The sequence below is a fragment of the Neovison vison genome, chromosome 2, assembly GCF_020171115.1.
Source record: "Neovison vison isolate M4711 chromosome 2, ASM_NN_V1, whole genome shotgun sequence".
Classification (NCBI taxonomy): domain Eukaryota; kingdom Metazoa; phylum Chordata; class Mammalia; order Carnivora; family Mustelidae; genus Neogale; species Neogale vison.
The window spans coordinates 83,371,380-83,391,932 of record NC_058092.1 but is presented as its reverse complement, the minus strand read 5'-3'; the positions used below and the strand labels follow the sequence as shown (position 1 = coordinate 83,391,932).

The window sequence follows — 20,553 nt, the reverse complement described above, 5'->3', positions numbered from 1 at the left end:
GATTGTAACATCTCTATCAGGAACAAATTTATTTTCAGGTTAACCATAAGAATGTTTATTTTATGGTTATATCCAGCATTTCCATATGCCCACATCATTTTTGTTATGATTTTTATAAGGTCCTATTTAGCCAGAGCAGCTCCATCCTGACCCTGCCCGCCCCCACTCCCGGGAACTTACTTAAAACTTAAAAAACAAGTCCTGGAAACCAGTCCCAAGTAACAAAGCCCAAATACAATGGGTCAGGCCAGGTGGAGGTATCCAATCGGTGGGGGCGCATACTGTCTCCCTAGCTACCAAGAAGTGTGGGCCCCACCCTTTGGGTGCCAATTCTGACCAAGGTGATAGGCTAGTTCAAATATCTACTATAGGGCAAGTTGTAATTCAATTGGTCACTTATGTGTGACCTAGCAGGACTGTGCAGCTTTCTCTGTGTTACAATCTCATTGGCCACCTGTGCGTGGCCAGGCCCAATCACATGGCCTTTGCCCTTAAAAGCTAGTCTGTAAGGCAGAGGCGGCCCTGGACAGTCCAGTTTGATTCTTGATGCTTGGCGTGAAATAAAGCTTTGCTTGACCTTCTCTTTGTTATCAGTCTTGTTCCTTTGACCATGGACCCAACAATTTTAATTATACCATTTTCAGAATTAATAGCTATCATGATTAAAGTAATTCATTAAGTAATTTAAATGGTAAAATTCTACATTTCATAATGTCTTTTGAAGGATGAATAGATAAGAATGTATATTATCTCAGAGGACTGGGTCTGAACGAATTGACAGTTCTACTTACAGTTTTTCTTAACCCTCTTAGGGTCCCTGGCTGGGTCTGAAAATTAAACTGACAAAGACAGATTCACAGGAGAAAAGCATACACATTTTATTGAATTTTTACATGTACATGGGAGGCTTCACAAGAGAATGAAGACCTGAGATGACCAGAGCAGGAACCTGTTACACCTTTTAGACAAAGAAACAATGCATTTGGGAAGAAGTGACAAGACAGAGGGATTTAGGTTAAGGAGAGTAAATGGTAAAGAAGTAACTAAGAAGATAAGGATGTGTTTAACAAGGTTTGTCTCCACAGATTTCTTGGCCCTAAACTCCCCATCTCTAGTGATAAGAATGTCTTCCCTCCTTCTGCTACAGGAAGAGTATTTTTCACAGGGGCATTTTAAGACCTGTGTCAGAGACATAGGGCCAGAGTGTAAGCTCAGAGTAACTTTCCTGCCTCTACCACTTTTAAAAATTCCTTCAGTTTAAGATCTTTAATATGCCAAGATGCCAATTTTGGGGATAGCATATCCTGAATCCTACCCAATGCATAGACTTTGCCATTTAATTTTCCTTTCTACAGTAAAGCCTAAAAAGTGGTTCTGATAATTAAAATAGAGTCCTATTACAAATAACACATTCTGAAGTCCAGAATGCTGAGTTTCATTGTTTGCTTGGTTATTTTTTTTTTTTAATCTGATTTGTAAAATCTTTCCCTATGTAGCCATACTGATCACCTTTAAATGTAACATGATTATACCCATCAAACTAAAAAAAATTAAGTCAAATAAAATAAAAATTGAAAAAACTTTAGAGGACAAAGACAGGAAGTTTTTCAAATGTCCTTCAGGTTACTTGTTTGCATTTCCTCAAAAGAGACTGTTGCAAGGCATTTTGGAGTTTACAATAGCTTTGGAAGAATTTATTGTTCCAAGGCTAATTTTAACCTGTGACAAAGATTGCTTTTTTATTCAGTTGAATGTGATACCCAGTAATTGTTTGTCAAGGCTAAGTGCAGTAGGACATAATACATTCTTTAAATGGAGTTTTATAATTATAATATAAGCATCTTTATGGCCTAATATATGAAAGAATGCTATTGGGTAAAGGTGTTAGAATTATAAACTTCATTATTTAGAATTTAAACTTCATTATTTCAATTTCTAATTGAAACTTTCTAATTATTTCATAATTAAAATTTAAACTTCATTATTTCAATTATTAAATCTCATGGCTGCTTAACTTACATTTAGGGGAGTATGACACTATTTGCTCAAATGAATGATTTTTTGTTAACTGAATGGTTTTGCAGATCTTGGCAGAAATAAACTTTTTTTTTCCTCCCTCATACTGCATTTTCCCATTTTGGTCATTAGGGTATTGGTGGGGAAGATTACCTAAAACAGCCAAGTGTATGTGTTACCTGAAGTAATTTTGATGAATTTGAGATTACCCCTAAATCATAAATTTGTGTCATAGGCCAAAAAGATTTCAGGTCCTAAGGCTTCCATTCTGAGATGTTTTGATTTGTAGGTTTTATAGATAAATTACTTTTGTTATCCTAATGAGTATCAGCTAAAAGTGGTGTAAGACGAAAGAATAGTTTAGATGTACATCTTAAGAAATAAAATGAACACCTTTTTTCACATTTCACACAAAAGGAGAAACCTAAGGTATTCCCGTACCTTTGACACAGTGTACCCCTACTCAAATATAGCCCTGTCTCTTACCTCTAGAGGTCATGATGGTGTGGTTTTGGAATATAGGTAAGGTTCATTAGGGTGAGGTCCAGAGCCAATGACCAAGATAGAATTCTTGAGATGTCTTTGGTGCAAAATGGTGGTTTTATTAAAGCACAGTGACATGACCAGTGGGCAGAAAGGCTGCTGCACTGAGGTGTGAGTGGTGACTGATTATATACTATGGGATTGGGGGCGGTAAGGAAATGGGGAAGTTTTCAACTTTCATATGCTAAAGAGGACTGATCTACAAGATATCAGATGCCTTGTCATTGTCAGGTTAAGGGTATTTTCCCCTCTAGCAAGGTATTATCATTAAGGCAGTTGGGAGATTTCTGGAATTTCTGTCACACAAATCCTACCCAGGAGAGGGGATAGGATAGAAGTTGCAGAGTGTCAGATCAATGCTTTGTTTTCAGCCAGGCTTCTGCTCCCTCATCAATGACTTAGATTTTGTCATCATCGTTTTCTTGCTTTTGTATATGTTTTAAGGAAAAAGAAAATTACCCAGAGCAGGTCCCGAAGATCTCTAACAATAAGCTAGAGATAACCAGAATTCCTACTGGGAGCAAGAGATAACCAGCTGCTTCTGCTTCTGTTAACAGGCTTCCTGCCACAGGCTCCCTGCATACTGCTCCTGCCTAAGGCAGCCCCGCGCACCCCCCTCCCTGTTTAAACCTACCAGCAGACAGCCTAGCCCTTGGAAACTGACTGCCTGCGGTCCCCTATAAAACCCCATAACCCTGAGACCCCAGGCCCAGAACTTTGAGTGGGAGCCCTTCTGGGTCTGCCAGCACACGTAAAAGAAATCTGAGTTCTCCCATTTCTTTGAGTGTCACTTGGTGTCTCTCCAGTCTGATTTTCATTTTTACCACAACATTACCACATATATATCTCTAAATAGTATGCTGTTCAGTTTTGCCTGTTCTTATATTTCATTTAATATAATCATACAGCTTACATTTTTTTGCAGCTTGATTTATTCTTATTATTCTTTCAATATTTTGTTTTTCACATACATCCTAGTAGAATCAGCATTAACTCATTCATTTTTCTCTGCTGTCTACTATTTGCTCATCTTTCCTTTTGTTTAAAAAATGTAATTATTTTATCCTCATTCTTGAATTATGATTATGAAGTTATGCAGTTCTCAGTTAACATTCCTTCCCTTTTTTCATTTTTTAATTATTATTTTTTATTTTTTTATTTGAGCATTCCTTCTTTAGAGAAAATATTTTACTCTCTTCTGACTTCCATTGGCACTGTCAGGAAATTCACTATCAATCTGCTTTTCCTCTGTAGGTAATCTTTTCTTTATCTGGCTACTTAAGTTTTCCGTCTGTTTTTGGTATTTTATTTGCAATTAAAAAAATCTTTTTCCTTGAGTTTGTCCTTTTCCCTGAATTTGAAGATTGGGGTGTCTCATTAATTCTACTAAATCTCTAACAATATCTCTTGAACTATTGCCTCTCTCAAGACTCCCCATTATCTTTGCTGGGAGCCCCAGTTAGATTTCTCCTTCCATTCTCACTCTATTTTCCATGCCTCTCAACCTCCGTATCGTGTTTTGCATTCCATTTAATCTTCCCACACATATCAAGTGGACTAATTCCCTTCAGCTAAGTCCAATCTCTTGTTTACCCCAAACTATTAAAGTTCTGTTTTCCCAATTTGTACTATATGTATTTTTTTTTAATTTCTAGAAATTCCTTTTGCTTCTATTTTAAATTTTCATGTTGTTTTGAGTTTCTTATTCTTTGATTATACATTCAAGTCCCTCTTTTATTTTTCAAACATATTAACATTCATATTCTATATCTTACAATGTCAGCATCTGTATTCTTCTGTGGATCTGATTTTGTAGCTTTTTCTTCCTACTGGCTCTTACTTATGATATTTTTTTTCTCATTTGTTTAGCAGAATTCTTCTGTTACGAGTCCACTTTCCATGGAAATTTATTTATGAGAATTTCTTGATACCTGGGGTAAAAATCCCTCCAGAGACAGTTTGAGATTATTTCTCCTAGTTATCTGTGGATACCATAACCAGGAGCCACCTCTAAACCAAATTTTCAACTTGAAGTTTTGCAGCCCACACAAATTTGAAATCGTAAGGGAGACTTCTTTTCTTTTTCATCCATAATTAAGGCTAAAATGGACATTTACCCCACCATTGTCCTCTGGTTGTTTCCTGGTTCACAAATTAAGATCTTTGCTTTTTGTTTATCCTACCTTATGGTTAGGCCCTGACTTTTTCTGCTCTCTCAGGTGTGTATAAGCCATTAGAAATCAGGCTCTTGGGGCACCTGTGTGGATCAGTGGGTTAAAGCCTCTGCCTTCAGCTCAGGTCATGATCCCAGGGTCCTGGGATCAAGCCCCACATCGGGCTCTCTGCTCAGTGGGGAGCCTGCATTCCCCCCACGCCCCACCGCCTCTCTACCTACTTGTGATCTCTGTCTGTCAAATAAATAAATAAAATCTTAAAAAAGAGAGAGAGATAAAGATATCAGGCTCTTGGCCACCAGGGACACCAGCAGAAACATTGAGAGCAGATACCACCTTACAGGTTAGTTTCTCCTTATGAATCTCTGTTTTGTCATTTTTTATCCTGAAGTGATTCCCTTATTTTGATACCAGTTCAGTTGTTCCTCTTTTGTTTTTTTTCATATCCCAGTCCCATATGTTTAAATGTACTATACTGTGAGAGATTTTTGGTCAATATCTTGTTAACCATACTGCAGAAATGAAAAACTCATGTCTGATGCTTTTAGATGCTTCCTTCCTTAAATAAGAGCCATTTCATTTACAGTGGCTTCTAGAGTAAAACTAGAGAATTTATACAAGTTTGATAAAAAGTAAAGTTTTTTAAAAATATTTATCATTTTCAATGAAAAAAAAATTCTGCTTTAATACTTGAAGGTGATTAATAATTATTAAAACTGACTCATGCTTACACCTTCACAGCTGCTGTTCTAGGCCTTAAAAGATTTCTTCAAAGCATATCACATGATCATCTTATAAGCAGGCCAGCAGAAATTTCTAAGTTAATTACAGTTTGGCAGAGTGTATCCAAAACCTCTTATCTGAACAGTGAACCCAATAATTTAATCAGTCTGTCTGTTGATTAATCACGTTCTAATCCATCTGATATCAGCTCTGAAAAAGCTCTTCATCTGTTCCTTGTAAAACTTATCTCTGTGAATGCACAGCTGCTGTGAGCTATTGGTATTAATAACTTGAATAGGAGACAGAACACAATGGATTCCCCAAGCCTGCAGAAAAAAGTTAGAACTCCTTAAAACAGTCATTCAGGACTCTCTAATCTGACCCAACTCTCCAATCTTCCCAACCTCATTTCCTGTTGCTTTCTCAGCTTCAGCCCACGTACTGGTTAAGGCCAGGTGCTGAACTCTTCCTGAAGCATGAATAAATATGTATTTATCAAATACCTGTGTCAGATGTGTACTGTTTCACTTACCATCCTACAACCTCTCTGTCGTATAGTGAAGTGTATAGTGAAGCCGCTTTGACAGATGAGAAAGTCAAAGAGCAAAACAAATTACTTTCTGGTGTCCTGTTTACAAAGTTATAAGCTCTTTGAAAAAGGGCTCGAGGAAAGACAAAAGACTACACAAAGTGTGACTGAATATTTTGCTCATATGACATAAATAAAATTTAAAAAGTTCATCTCCATGCTTGAGCGGTGTGAAATACCAAATCTTCTAGACTATGTTTGACACTAAGAGGTGGGGGACGTTTGATCCAAAGTGAGCACTAGAGAGTGTGTGAGTAGAAGTCCTTCTCTGACATACAGGAGATATTCAATATATTCAGCTTCTATTCATTGTTCCATTCTTTAAGCCTAATCAGGTTATAAATAGTTTTTGCAGTCATTCTAGAACAGACTGTGTTGTTTGTTTTTCCTTTTACTTCTGTTCTCTTACTCTTCACACACAGGGTATCCATCCTGTCAGTTCAGTCCAATATGAGACTGAGACTGATGAGTGTACGGCAGGCTGTCTGTGTGGACAGTCTTCAGCGCACCAACGTACTGGAATCCCCAAATTCCCAACGTAACCTAAAATGTGAAAGGATTTTTAAAGAGTTCTTACAATTTTGATCTTGAAAGGTTTCGGGCCACAGGAATAGGAAATGGGTTGTCAGAGTTTCATTTCATTACATGATAATAATTTTGTCCATTTTGCTCCACTTTCCTAGTTAATTATACTTTCTCAGTGTCCATATAATATTTTCTTCTAAGTTTTCTAAGGTGAATGGTGCAAAAACTAGTCCTGGTGTGGATTCTTTAAGACTCCTTTACAACTATTTGCTTAGCTCTCAATTACTCCATCTTTGTTTATATGAACATATATAAGAATCTTAATTTATTCTACCCTGCTAGATATAGTTAATTAGACAAGGGGTGAATATCAAACCAAAATTAAGCCCATTAGAGTCTGTGCCACTGGGGAAAAATTGGGCCTGAGAGATTATAAGGTTTGAATGTGACTATACCTATACCTTCTAACCTGGAACCTGCCAGGGGCCTATGGTTCTATCATATGAACTTGAATTCTAACAGAGGAAGCCCTCTATAGAGAGAGGGAAGAATGAAGAGCAATGCAAATAGAAGCAGAGAAAAGAGACAGAGAAACATTTTGAAATGGATTTCCTTCCTGTTATGGGAATTATTCCTTTTCCTTAAACTAAATACCACATTCCACTTTTGGAAAGAAAAAAAAAAAAACTTGTTTAAGTTGACTTGTTTTTCTTGCAATGAAAATTAGTGCTAATTGGTATCACCTGCATCAAATGTTAAGCGGTCACTAATATTATTCATATCACATAAATGCACCTGAATTCTAGTCTCATGTCTAATGCTCACTAGCGCTGGGCACAAGTGGACAAGTCCTTTTAATTTCTCTAAGTCCCAGTTTTAGTATTAGCACAGTGATGAAAGAATCATGAAGATCAAGTAAAATGATGTATGTGAAAGATCTGTACTATAAAAATCTAAATTGTTATTTTTTATATAATCTCAATGTCACTACTTCTCTGATAATTTATCTTATATTTCTAAATAACACCCATACTCTTGGTTGCTATGTTTTCCATGTGGGTAGACAGATTTTAAAGTTCCTTATGACAAAGGGGTAAATTTTGTCACAATTTCAGGTTTTTGAGTGCTATCTTTATGTAAGACACTGGGATGGAAAAATTGATGTATTAAGAACAAATTCTCATCCTACCCATTCCACACCCCACCCCAAAACAACCAAGTAGAGACTATTCTGACCATTATAACATGTATTTTGGGGAGTAATCAAATATTAATATACTTAGTTCATGAAGAAAATAAAATGTTAGAGAGTTCTTTCATAATAGTGGAGTTGCACTGGAAACTGGGCCACTGTTGAATTTTATTTTACTTTTTGCTATTCCCAGGGTAGCTGTATGCCAGATTTATAATGATAGAACTATATTATGTAACAGGATATTTGTTGTTAGATTTATTTGCAAAATGATTCTCCTCTACCCTGAAATAACGTATAGATAAATCCCAGTTATACAGAAAGCGGTATATTTTAGAAGACGGTTTGTCATGCAATACATTTAATTTTTGAAATTCTAGCTTACAAAACTAATTAATTAAAAGATATGTTTGCCAAAATCAACCAGTTGACAGCAGAATTTTGGAAATTAGAAAAAGGAAAACTTACCCTAAGATTTAAATGACAGATTTTCAGGTAAACCAATATAATTTTCTCTGTAGCTCTTAACAATATGCACTATGATACCACAAAATTCGTTAAACAGATTTCTCATTTTACCAATGTGTTTTTGCAGTTCAGGAGTAAAACTTCTTTAAAATTACATATAATTTTAGAATCATATTTATTCTATTGAGTTTTTAGAATTCATATTTATGTAATTACTACAAGTAATTATTAATACTTTTAGAATCATCCTTGCTCCACCACCCCCAGTTCTCCACTAGCATCCACTCTCCTGAATTATTTTTAATTATTCCCTTACTTTTATTTGGTCACATAAGTACTTTTCACTAAACGGTGTGCTGTGTTGTTTTGTTTGTTTTAGGTATCATATTCTATTTATTTTTCCATAGCTTGCTCTTTTCACTCAACAAATTCTAAGTTAATCTGTTGTGGTACAGGAGCTGTGGCTCACTCTGAAAATTTTATTTTTTCATTTTCATTGAACTTTTGGGGGACCCAGTTCTTTTCCTAGCCTCTTACCAAGACATCTCTGCAAAGTTTCTTTTTCTGTTCACTGGGGCCATTGTGACTATCTTGATCCAGTGGTAACCATGGAAACACGATAGGGATTTTTTTAGTATAAGAGAGGTCAAGTAACTGAACTTAAACAAGCAAATATAATCAGCCTGTTTACCATTTAAATCTCTTTACTAATGCTGAAAAATCACTAGCATCACTTCAAATGTTAAGAGGTCACTGACGCTCGATTTTATAATGGTACTTACAATATCACATAAAGCAGAGGTATCACCTAACATTTCCCTATCTATAAACATCAATTTAAAAAAATACATTGTTAACTCACTGAAGATTAGAACTATGGTAATTCATCTTCTTTGTTATAGAGAATGAACTCACTTGTTCTAAATATTCTGAATATGTTTATTTTGTTATATTAACTCCCTTAAGCAATGCTAATATAATTTAGCTATTAAATATTAAAGCAAAATATTATCTTATAAAATCATGCTCAAATTCTAGTATTCCCAGGTCAAAAGCTTTAGTAAGTTATTGCCCAATTATTGAAGCTCTAACTCTATAATCATATAACCCAGGATAATTGGTTGTATCCATTTTCATTCATCTTCCACTTAATTTAACAATTCTAAGAAGTCTTAAGTCAGTGGAGAAGGTTTTTTTGACAAAGTAGAAAATATGAATGAATTTGGGAAAGAAAACCTAGAATAAAATTTCTATTACTGATTCATCACTGGGTGACAGTCTTGGAATCTGTGCACTTTTGTTGAATTTGGAATATGTTGAATTTTTAAATTGCTAGGATGGCAACAATCGAGTCACTGATAGTTGACAAGCTCTACACAGTAGGCATATGTAGTTTCGGCAGTTGTTCAGAATCTTTTTTTTTGCTTGAGTTAAGGAAAGAGAAAACTGACCTGTTCAGAGAAACACTGCCTCTCATAAATTAACATAAAGGAATAAGCAAGCCCTATTATAAAGTAGATGAAATTTCCCCTTGTTTCGCCTTGCACTTCCTGTTTAATCTTTGTTAAAGAGATATTGAAAATTCTCCTTTGGTATATTTAGAGTTTAATACCAGATTATGGAAGAGAAAAATAAAACAACCCTAACAATAAAATTACTCCTACGTCACAGTAAACAAAGGGAAAATCTCTAATGGCAAAATTTTAGGTTTTAAGTTACCACTAAAGTGGGGCATTTTCAGAAAGAAGCATTTGCTTGACTGTACTCCAATTAAATCTTGTCAATTTATTGACCCTTTGGCTGTTGTGAGTTGTTGACCTAATTATTATGAGGAGGGTTACTGTGAAAAAGCATATGGCTTAGAATTACTGGACCATAGAGATTTTCCTTACTCAGTATAGGTGCAGTTCTTCCACTCGGTCTTCTTTATTTTATGATATTTAAAAAATCCTAAGCATACTGTGGGAAGATGTGAGCCCAGCCTAGTAGGGTGTGGACACAAGATGCAAAAACAGTTGGTTAAGATCCTAATGGGTTCATTGGCTAATAAATCCCCTAGGTAGTCATGGACCAGGTTAGGAATTCACATCCACCTGATCTAGAAAAGCCCTAGAGCGGATTATGTTTGATGAGGCAATGGTATTTAGATCCTAGAGATTGGATAACCCAGAAAGTTAGGGTCAACAATCAGGGAGATCTTCGAAGTTTCAGGGTGATGAAGTTCAAGCATGCTTCCTGTCATTGAGGCTCTGCAGTAGGCTGAGATGGCTGAGATGGGGAGAGGTGGAGTAATGGACAATCTGTGTCAAGCACACTACTTCCAGGATGTAGCTGTATTTGGTAGTAGGGAGCTATTCAGGGAAGAGGTCCCTGAGCTATCAGGGGAAACAAGGAAAGTCCCCAGTTCTAGAGTAACAGACTAGTAGGAAAGGATCTAAGCAAAGAACGAATTCCTGAAATTTGAATACAATTCCAATCCCACATGTCTGTTCAGCAACAGAGTAAAGCCAGCAATAAATCCTGTATAGTTCCCATCCCTCAGGACAAGACCCATTCTAGTGCCTAGAATTTTGCTCTAGGCTTCTTTAAAAAACATTATTTGAGCACCTACGAAAGGCCAGGCTAGAAGCTGGGCATGTAATACCAAAGATAGTGTCTTCTTCCATACCTTACATTCTCATGGAAGGTTCAGACCAGAATATAGACAGTAACAATGCAGGATGTTAAGAATGCCAATTGGGGATGGTATATATTGCTATGATGGCATAAGTCAGAGCAACTTATTAAGACTTGATGATGTTGGAGAGATCAACATGTTTCTCAAGGGACTGACGTTGAAGCCAAGACCTGAAGAATGGGCGAGAACAGGGATGCTGCCAACATTAATCCATTTCATCCAGTAAACTGGAGGTATCACTAAATTATATAATGGTCATTTAAAATAGGTGCCCCTTCCTTTGTGGAGCTACTCAGTGCCAAGACTCCTGAGTTGGTGAACTGAACTTTCCTTGGCCAAGTTTTCCTATGCAGAGCACAACCTGTGGCCTAGAATTGATTTATCTAGGTGAAAGGCTTTTAGAGTAGGGGATAAAGCAGAGGGAATGAGGACCTCAAGGCTTAAAAGGTATGGCTCTTGAAAATTGGAGTATAGAGGAAAACCAGTTTTACTTGTTGCTAGAATTGTCTCCTCTGCCCATGATTGCAAGAGAGTACCGACCTGGGGGAGCTGCACAGAAGCCACCTGCTGGGTTGCAGGGCACATATTGAAGCATTTGCCAAGACAGAAATTTGACCCACCAGGCTTGAGCTTCCTGCAGCGACTCTACTTGTCATTTTATCCATTATAAGATTGTGGAACACTGTTTCACAATAGCAAATCAAAGTAAGGCTGTGGTGTTGCCCACAATTACAATAGAAGTGGAATGGCTTAATTAGTAAAACATTAACTGGCAGGATTCCTATAAGTAAAAATGTACATATTTAAGGAGGCTTATTGTAACATTTATACCATTTATTTTATAATATACTAATTCGAATGTAAAAGTGAATGTAAATTACCAGAAATTAACATGCGATGTGAAGAAAAGTCCTTTCATCCTCTGCAACTGTAGCATTTGGCAGATTCAGGAATAAATAATCTTTTGTGGCAAGGGTATGCCTTATCAAACATATGCAGATCAGCACTAATTAATGCTAATTAAGGTTTCCTGTCTATCTAGTTGGAAAAACGTCCAAATGTTATGAAATCCAGTTAGTATGCCTATTACGCTAATTGTTTTATATGGGGTGGTTCTTAATTAAAATATGTAAATTGACCTTAATTGCTATATACTAATGGGGGTTCATGTTATCTCACTAAAAGTGACAAGATGGTGAGGAGGGGTACTTAAATGACTAATTCTGATAAATCCTTAACTAAATGACCTTTGCTCAAAATTAATTTTAATTGGAAGTTGGCTAAAGAAACATTTTTCTTCTTTGTTTCTTTCTAGTTTTTAGTAATGTAAGAATGTTACTCTTCTTTGTTAATACAGCTTTAGAAGCAGTTGTGCATTGTTAATTACACTTAACAAGCAAGTTAATTTGACTGTTTACTGTTTATAGTTATCAGGAAGTTATTGATATCCTCATTTCAGTCTGGGGAGAAGTGAATTCTCATTGAATGTGTATTTATAGTTAGAATCCTATAGGTAAGTTGGCCAACCCAGTTAGTTTGTTAGAGTATGTGTTGAAGTTTGATGAGCCAGTAGTATTAATGTGTACTCCTTGGCTGATTTACATTGCAATTGCTTTTTAAAAAAATATTTTTCTTTACAAAACATTAGCTTTTATTGGAGTTAAAAATCTCATTGAAGGTATTTGCATTAAATAGACTGAAATGATATTCTTACATTTTACTTACCAGGTTTTTATTTATTATTTAATTGCAAACAAATTAAAATATGTATGCCCCAAACCAGTGTAAATTAATTTACATATTTTACTTATTTTTTTTTTTTACTATGCTAACCTTGCAAGTACAGGAAGTAATTTAAATAAAACTAACAAATATTTTACGCTTTCATCTGGAAGTAGTTTATGTTCACATGTAATTTAATAAGTCCTTCTGTAAAAATGTGAGAAAGGACTTAGTAAAATATTGTCATATGGAAAAGAGCAAAGAATAAGGATTGTCGTTTTTCTTTGTCAAAAGGAGACCCAATATCTTTACTCTTTTATCAGGACATCGTGACAAATGTTTCACCTAGAATTATTCGGGGGACTACCTCTGGCCCTCTGTATGGCCCTGGACAAAGCTCCTTCCTGAATATTGAGCTCATCAGTGAAAAAACGGCTGCATATTGGTGTCAAAGTGTCACTGAACTAAAAGCTGACTTTCCAGACAATGTAAGTGTGATTTAACGTCTAAAACAAAAGAATTGGCATAAGTTGGTGAATGTTTATTTAAACATCCAATTCATAGGCTTATAAATATTAATGTGTATAATATATTTTATTAAAGAATCTGCCAGTTGCTTTGCTGATGCATAGAAAGATAAAAAAGAAAGAAAAGCTCAAGAACTCATAAAAATCTGCACAATGTGAGGCTTTGTTATAAATGGGTGCCATGCAGATGGAAGAAGTATCTACATAAGCAGGAGGAAGAGAAATGAAATACTCATTTTATTGAGTTGATTTTCACTGGATGTGGCTAGTATTTATGAAGGTGATGACCTTAGGAAGAAATTGCAGACTATAAATCATTTTAAATATAAATCTGAGGCAGAAGCAGAGTATCTGCGCATATAGTGTATTTATGTTTTTTCAGTGGGAAATAATTCACCAAATAATTTTAATACTTTTATACTAAATGAGTCACTATTTTTTATAAAACCCTTTCTTTAAAAGTACTGTATATAAAGATTACATATATTTCATTTCTTTATGGATTTTTATATGTTGCCAGTAGTTTTTTAACCTATAGATGGTATTTTCTCTTCAATAGATGGTTACAGTTGTTCTTGATGTCATTCATTCATTTTTTTCTCCCCTCCCCTCACTTCAGTGCACATATGCATATACGTGCATGTGCACATACACACACACACACATACACACATTCCCTCTCTCCATCTTATTTTCTGTCTCAGAGCTGGTGATGAATGGAGGTTGAGGTTTGAGCCATGTGTGTCTTTATTTGTAGAAAAGATTCAAAGACAAATTGGAATGGTTTAAGTATCTTAATGATAAATGTTTTAAAATCTAATGAAAATCTAATGAAAATTGTTTTCCCACAAACTGGTAAATTAGAAAACCTTACAAAGGGACTTTTGCTATCATACTGTTGTCTAACCCATCAAGTTTTGTTTTTCTTTTTTCTGTTTTAGAAAGTCCTAATTGTTTCAAGGTTTTCCTATATTGAAACAAAATTTAGACACTTAGAATATAATTAATCTTCCCCAAGTCAAACCTTCGGATATGAAGGGAACTATGAAGACCCATATGAAACCTATAGCTTCCGTTCATTAGGAATTTTTCACTTTCTGAAAATGATGTTGCAAATCATCTCTGTGTTCACATAATACAATCAACTCTAATAACAGGTTGAGCTGTTTGTTTTTTAAAGGACCCAAATTTCGTGGGAAGTTTTTCTCAGAACGACTAGGACAAAAAGTGGGTCAATCATAAGAAGAATCATACACACACACACACATACACATGCACACACGTATATATATATTTATTATATATACACACAATTATTATTGTGTATATTATTATATATACATGCATTACATATATACACATATTTATATATATTTTATTTTATTATATATATATCTATATATACTTTTTAAAAGATTTTATTTATTTATTTGTCAGAGAGAGAGAGAACACAAGTAGGGGGAGTGGCAAGGAGAAGATTGAGAGGTTGAAGCAGGCTCCCAGCTGAGCAAGGAGCCCAATGTGGGGATTGATCCAGGACCCTGGAATCATGACCTGAGCTGAAGGCAAATGCTTAACCAACTGAGCCACCCAGGCATTCCTATAAATAAATTTTTAAACATGGTCTGCAGGTTTGAGTATTATACCAGGTACTGAACATGCAGTGACATAATACCAATCACAATAAGTTTGAGTTCTTATAAGATTAAATTGTACTCGGTACTGTTACAACTGCCTTATATATTTTAACACTCATTCTTTAAACAATATTTTTTTTTTTTTAAAGATTTTATTTATTCACTTGACAGAGATCTCAAGTAGGCAGAGAGGCAATCAGAGACAGGAGGAAGCAGGCTCCCCACCTGCGGAGAGCCCGACGTAAGGCTCGATCCCAGGACCCTGGGATCATGACCCGAGCTGAAGGCAGAGGCCCCAACCCACTGAGCCACCCAGGCGCCCCTCTTTAAACAATCTTATTATTATTACTTACTTATTACTTACTATTACTTTCCCTATTTCACAGAGAGGAAACTGAGAGGAAACACAGAAGTTAAGTAGCATGCCCAGAGTTACACAGCTAATACAGTGTTCCCCACTCACCCACAGTTACAGTTTCTGTGGTTTTAGTTACCAGTAGTCAAGCCATGGTCCGAAAGCAGGTGATCCTCCTTCTGATGTATTGTTTGGAAAGTCAGTAGCTGCTTAAAGCTCTGTCACAGTGCTTATGTCTTTCACCTCACTTCATCTCCTCACATAGACACTGTCCTCTCACATCATCACGAAGAGTGAAGACAGTACAATACAGTATTTTGAGAGAGAGAGAAAGATCACATTCTCACAACTTTTACTAGAGTATGCCGTTATAATTGTTCTATTTTATCATTAGTTATTATTGTTAATCTCTTGTTGTGCCTAATTTATAAATTAAATCTTTATCGTCGGTATGTACGTATAGGAAAAAGCACAGTATTTAGAGGTTTTAGTGCTACCCATGGTTTCACGTAGCCACTGGAGGTCTTGGAACATATTCCCCATGGATCAGGTTAGGATTATTATATACAGTGAAACCAGAATTTGAACTTGAAACTTGCTTTTAGCATCTGTGCTCCTTTCTAACGATAGTATTCTCTAATGTACCTACTATAGTGTCATTTCAGGCCTTTAAAATTTCAATATGACTTTTAATGCAGCATAAGAATAGTATGAAATATAATTTTCCCCAAATATTGCTCCTATGGGTATCTGAAAAAAATTTTTTTTTTCCCTGGAAGAGAACTCCTACCAATGGCTTAAGTTCTGTCTACCCTCTTCTGGGCAGGAGTGAGATGTTAAATAATGGCCTCCAAGAAATGACAGTAAGTAGACAAGAAAGCTGAGATGAAACCTTCGCTTTGTGATTCCACAGCCAGGAAGAAGAGGCACATTTAAATGTTCTTTTCAATTTCCCTGGAAACAATTTTCTTCTCCTATAATGCTTTTTCTTCAGAGGAAACAATGCTTGCATTTCTTGTTTCTAATTCTTTCACCATTTAGATTATATTCATTATTCTTTTTCTATATTCTTAGAACTAATTTCTAACATTTTTATTCCCCATATCAAAGATAACATTTTAAATACAATTAAAATGGCATTCCCATTTGAACCCATGGAAATAATGTGTTGCACCTAGATATTGCCATGCTGAGAGTAGAATATCCCCCACTGTTTTGGAATTACTCTGATGCCAAACCCAATGAGCTGAATGAAAGAAGGTGACCCTTCATTTTCCAAGTTTAATTATCACTCTCACTGGAGTTTTCCCACATCATTCTCAAGTGCGTGGCTGCCACCTTTAATGACAGGGATCAGATAATTCAACCCACTGTGGCAGCTTCTAAGCAAGGGCTAACTTTTGAAAAAGAAATTATTCTGGAGGTTGTGGAGAAGGGATGTAGGTCAGCTGATATCAGCAGCTAGTATCTCTCTTTCCAGAGAGAACAGGCACCAGTTGACCATGAACTTGAGGAGACAGCTGGAAGAACATCTTGAATATAAAGAGATCCTGAAATATATTGTAAGGGCTTGTTTCTTAACTATCACAGAGTTCCACCAAAGCCTACACTTATACTAGACTTCTGCCCAGCTTTCAAGGTTTCCTTTTATTTATCTGTGAATTAAATTTGGCACACTGATCATTGTAGTGACAATTATTACTAAGAGGGTTTTTTTTTTTGTTCCTAAGCTGAGATTTTGCAATGCTTATTATGAAATGTACTGTATAATTAGGGCTTACAGAAATCAATTTTAAGTGAATCCTTTCATTCTCACTGCAAAAGCCTTAGAAACCATATATTTTAGACTTTGAAAAAAAATTTTTACCAAAAAAAAAAAAAAAAACCATGCTGCATTTTGTCTGAATGCACTGAATTAGCAAACAAAGACTGACATTTTCTATCATTTGTGGCAGCTAAAGTAAGAGTTAGGCAAAAGATAGGGATTCAGCAGTAAATTAGCTGGTGAAGATAGAAAAGGGAGTGATGGCTTTGTTAGAGAAATTAATAAAGGAAGAACAATTGATATGTAAATATACTTCTATTACAATACACCTCATTCTGCTGAAACCCTTTCTCAGTTCATTACTGGGAAATCAGCATTATGCACATTAAGTTCAAAATTTATTTCAAAGAAGTTGTTCTTCATCAGCATTCCCGAAAGCACTTTCTTGACCAATAGCCTCTAAATACAGAGTTCTTAACTCTCCATGTGTGCGTGTGTGCCATGGACTCCTTATACACCCTTGTGAAACCTAACGGCCTTTCTTCAGAATGTTTTTGAATGTGTAAAACCCAATTTGGTAGTTTGCAAAGGATTCCCATTGTTGTAAAATAGAATGCTCAACTCATTTTTTTTTTAAGATTTTATTCATTTATTTGACAGACAGAGATCACAAGTAGGTGGAGAGGCAGGCAGAGAGAGAGAGGAGGAAGCAGGCTCCCTGCTGAGCAGAGAGCCCAATGTGGGGCTCGATCCCAGGACCCTGGGATCATGACCTGAGCCGAAGGCAGAGGCCCTAACCCACTGAGCCACCCAGGTGCCCCTGCTCAACTCATTTTAAAGAATACCTTATAGTAATGCATGTTCCTCTTTAATAAGTCACTAGAAATACAGCCTGGTGGCAGTCTAATAATTATTAGATTACTAATAGTTATTAGGGTACTGTAATTTTGACATATAATGGTGACTGTCAGTGACATGGTGAGATATCTGTGACAATTGTGTGATTTTCCATGGCTTCTGTCAGTGCAAAGTTAGAGGTATTGATAGCACTACTGTGGTTTGTTGTATACAGGAGGAAATGCTAAATTTCAGCAGAGGTTAGTGAAAATAAATGTCTAAGTTTTTCCCATCCAAATTCATGAATTTCCTGCATTCTATCAAGAATTCTATGTACCTCAGATAAAGAACCTTTGTCCAGTGGTTCTCAGTTCTGCGTGCATATTAGAATCGCTTGGGAAGCTTCAGAAAAGGTATTTATGGTTAGACCCTGTTCTAGTTCAGTCATTTCAGAAATTCTGGCACGGGTACAATGAGTATAACTCTGTGTATGTGTGTGCACGCTTGGCATGTGTGTGTAGGTGGTGCGTGTGTGTATTTTTTTTTAAGATTTTATTTGTTTATTTGACAGACATAGATCACAAGTAGACAGAGAGGCAGAGAGAGAGAGAGAGAGAGAGGGAAGCAGGCTCCCTGCTGAGCAGAGAGCTGGATGTGGGACTTGACCTCAGGACCCTGAGATCATGACCCGAGCCGAAGGCAGCGGCCTAACCCACTGAGCCACCCAGGTGCCCACGTGTGTGTATTTTTTACAAAGTCCGTTGATTAATTTTACTGTGTATAAAACTAGCATCATTCATAACCCTTGACATATATCATTAAATATTTATTAAAGTCCTGTATCAGAACTTGAGAGCCATTTATAGGTGCTAGGAACCGTGGGCTTCATATATCTGTGAAGCAGAGTTTTTCCTCAGTTTCTGGATGAGGAAACTGACTTTTCAAAACATGACATTGCACAGGGCACTGTGTCACACAGCTAGTAAGTGAACTCACTGGAACTGAAAATCTTCCCCTTACACCTAGAAGAGGTATTTAACTTGGCTCTAAAGAACCTGCAGAATTAAGAGTAATGTTATTTCAGTTCCCTTACCCACCCACTCAGATGGGTCAATTATATTGAGCTCTCTTAACCACAGACTCTCAAAGAGAAAATAAAATCTTTTTTATTGGACAAAGAAAGAAGTCTGTCATCAGCCAACCATTATTTTGTCATTAGTCCCAGCACGGGACATTTTATAGCTCAATATATACTGCTTTGCAGGGATGTAGCTGATTTTAGAAAACAAGGTCAGTGACACAATGTGGACCTTGGTTTGAACTGTTACCTAGTCCCATCTTAAGTTCTGTATTTGAAAATAGGGAGTCAAGAGATTCAGGTGGATCTATGGATCCCCTAAGCAAGGAAGATGCTCACTGCTTATTCAGTCGATGTTCATCACCCCATAACTCCTGCAGTCTTCCTACGGCACCATGAAGCCTGACTCAGCAGGAGCAGGCTTTCTTTTCTTTGGATTATTCATAATTAAGTCTTACTCATTAGAAATAAGGGGATTTGGGGGCGCCTGGGTGGCTCAGTCATTAAGCGACTGCCTTCAGCTCAAGTCATGATCCCAGGGCCCTGGGATCAAGCCCCGCATCAGACTCCCTGCTCCACGGGGAGCCTGCTTCTCCCTCTCCCACTCCCCCTGCTTATGTTCCCTCTCTCACTGTGTCTCTCTCTGTCAATAAAATGAATAAAATCTTAAAAAAAAAAAAAAGAAGGGGATTTTGTTATCCCCCTCTCAATCTATTTAGAAAAATAAAATTTAGTAACAGATAACACTATAATATATATGTTGTCAGGCCAACAATGATCCGTACAGAGTTGTTATTTTTGCTTTATTTTTTTTTTTATTAAACCATTGCTTTCTTATCACAGACCTTATAAACCATAAAAATGACCTTGGCCCTTTCCCCCTCATATCCTGAAGAGGATAGTCACCAACAGAAATGTAAGCATCCCTGCACTGGAGCAATTCCTCCTTTGCTCCCTCTGGAATTTTTTAAGCTTCTCAAGTCTCTATTTCTGTCAATTTCTACACATTCCCATGTTGATTTATTTTAAATAAATTAGGAAACTGCTAGAGCAGTTATTGAAGGGAAGGTTAGTATATCCCTAGGAAACTCCTTCCTTCTTTCCACCATGAATTCTAGAGGACATAGATCCCAACTTCCCTTCTTTGCTAAAATCCAGAACAGTTATCTGATGACATTACTTTAATGATTTTTTAAAAAAAGATATATCTAGTCTACAAAAAAATAAAAATGAATCATAATAGTAATGGAAATTTTAAGTTAGGGTGGATGGAGGTAATCTAATCCATATCCAGTTACCCTAACAAATACCTATTTTCATTTTCCTAGATGTGATAGAGTCAAAAGCTAAAAGCATAAGTTTTAAGTCAGAATGGATTTGAATTTCAACTTGTCTTCTGACTTGCTATTTATTGGCACTCTCAACCTCAACTTCCTCATTTGTGCAATGACAATAACTATTCTCAGAGGTTGTACAAATTAAATGAGATATTATATGTAATATGTTTGGTGTAATATAGTTATTCACCACTATAAATTACTTTGCATAGGATACCTTTATGCATTTAGCTTTTATTCCTACTTAATATAATAATTGGTTTCCATAAAATATTCTGAAAGAGGGATTTGGTAGGTCAAAGGTAACTGCCTATTTATAGTTCTTGAAGTATATTGGCAGTTGATTTTCAAAGCATTTTTCAACAATTCATATAAAAGTCACTATTAT

At 36.1% G+C, this 20,553-nt stretch overlaps 1 protein-coding gene across 1 annotated transcript in view; it reads left to right on the top strand.

Moving 5' to 3' along the window:
- Window positions 1-20,553, top strand: part of DPYD (dihydropyrimidine dehydrogenase) — an 841,951-nt gene that overhangs the window by 479,959 nt on the left and 341,439 nt on the right. The window contains exon 14 of the mRNA XM_044238740.1: window positions 12,953-13,117. Coding sequence (XP_044094675.1) covers window positions 12,953-13,117 — 165 coding nt within the window. The remainder of the gene's footprint in view (window positions 1-12,952; window positions 13,118-20,553) is intronic.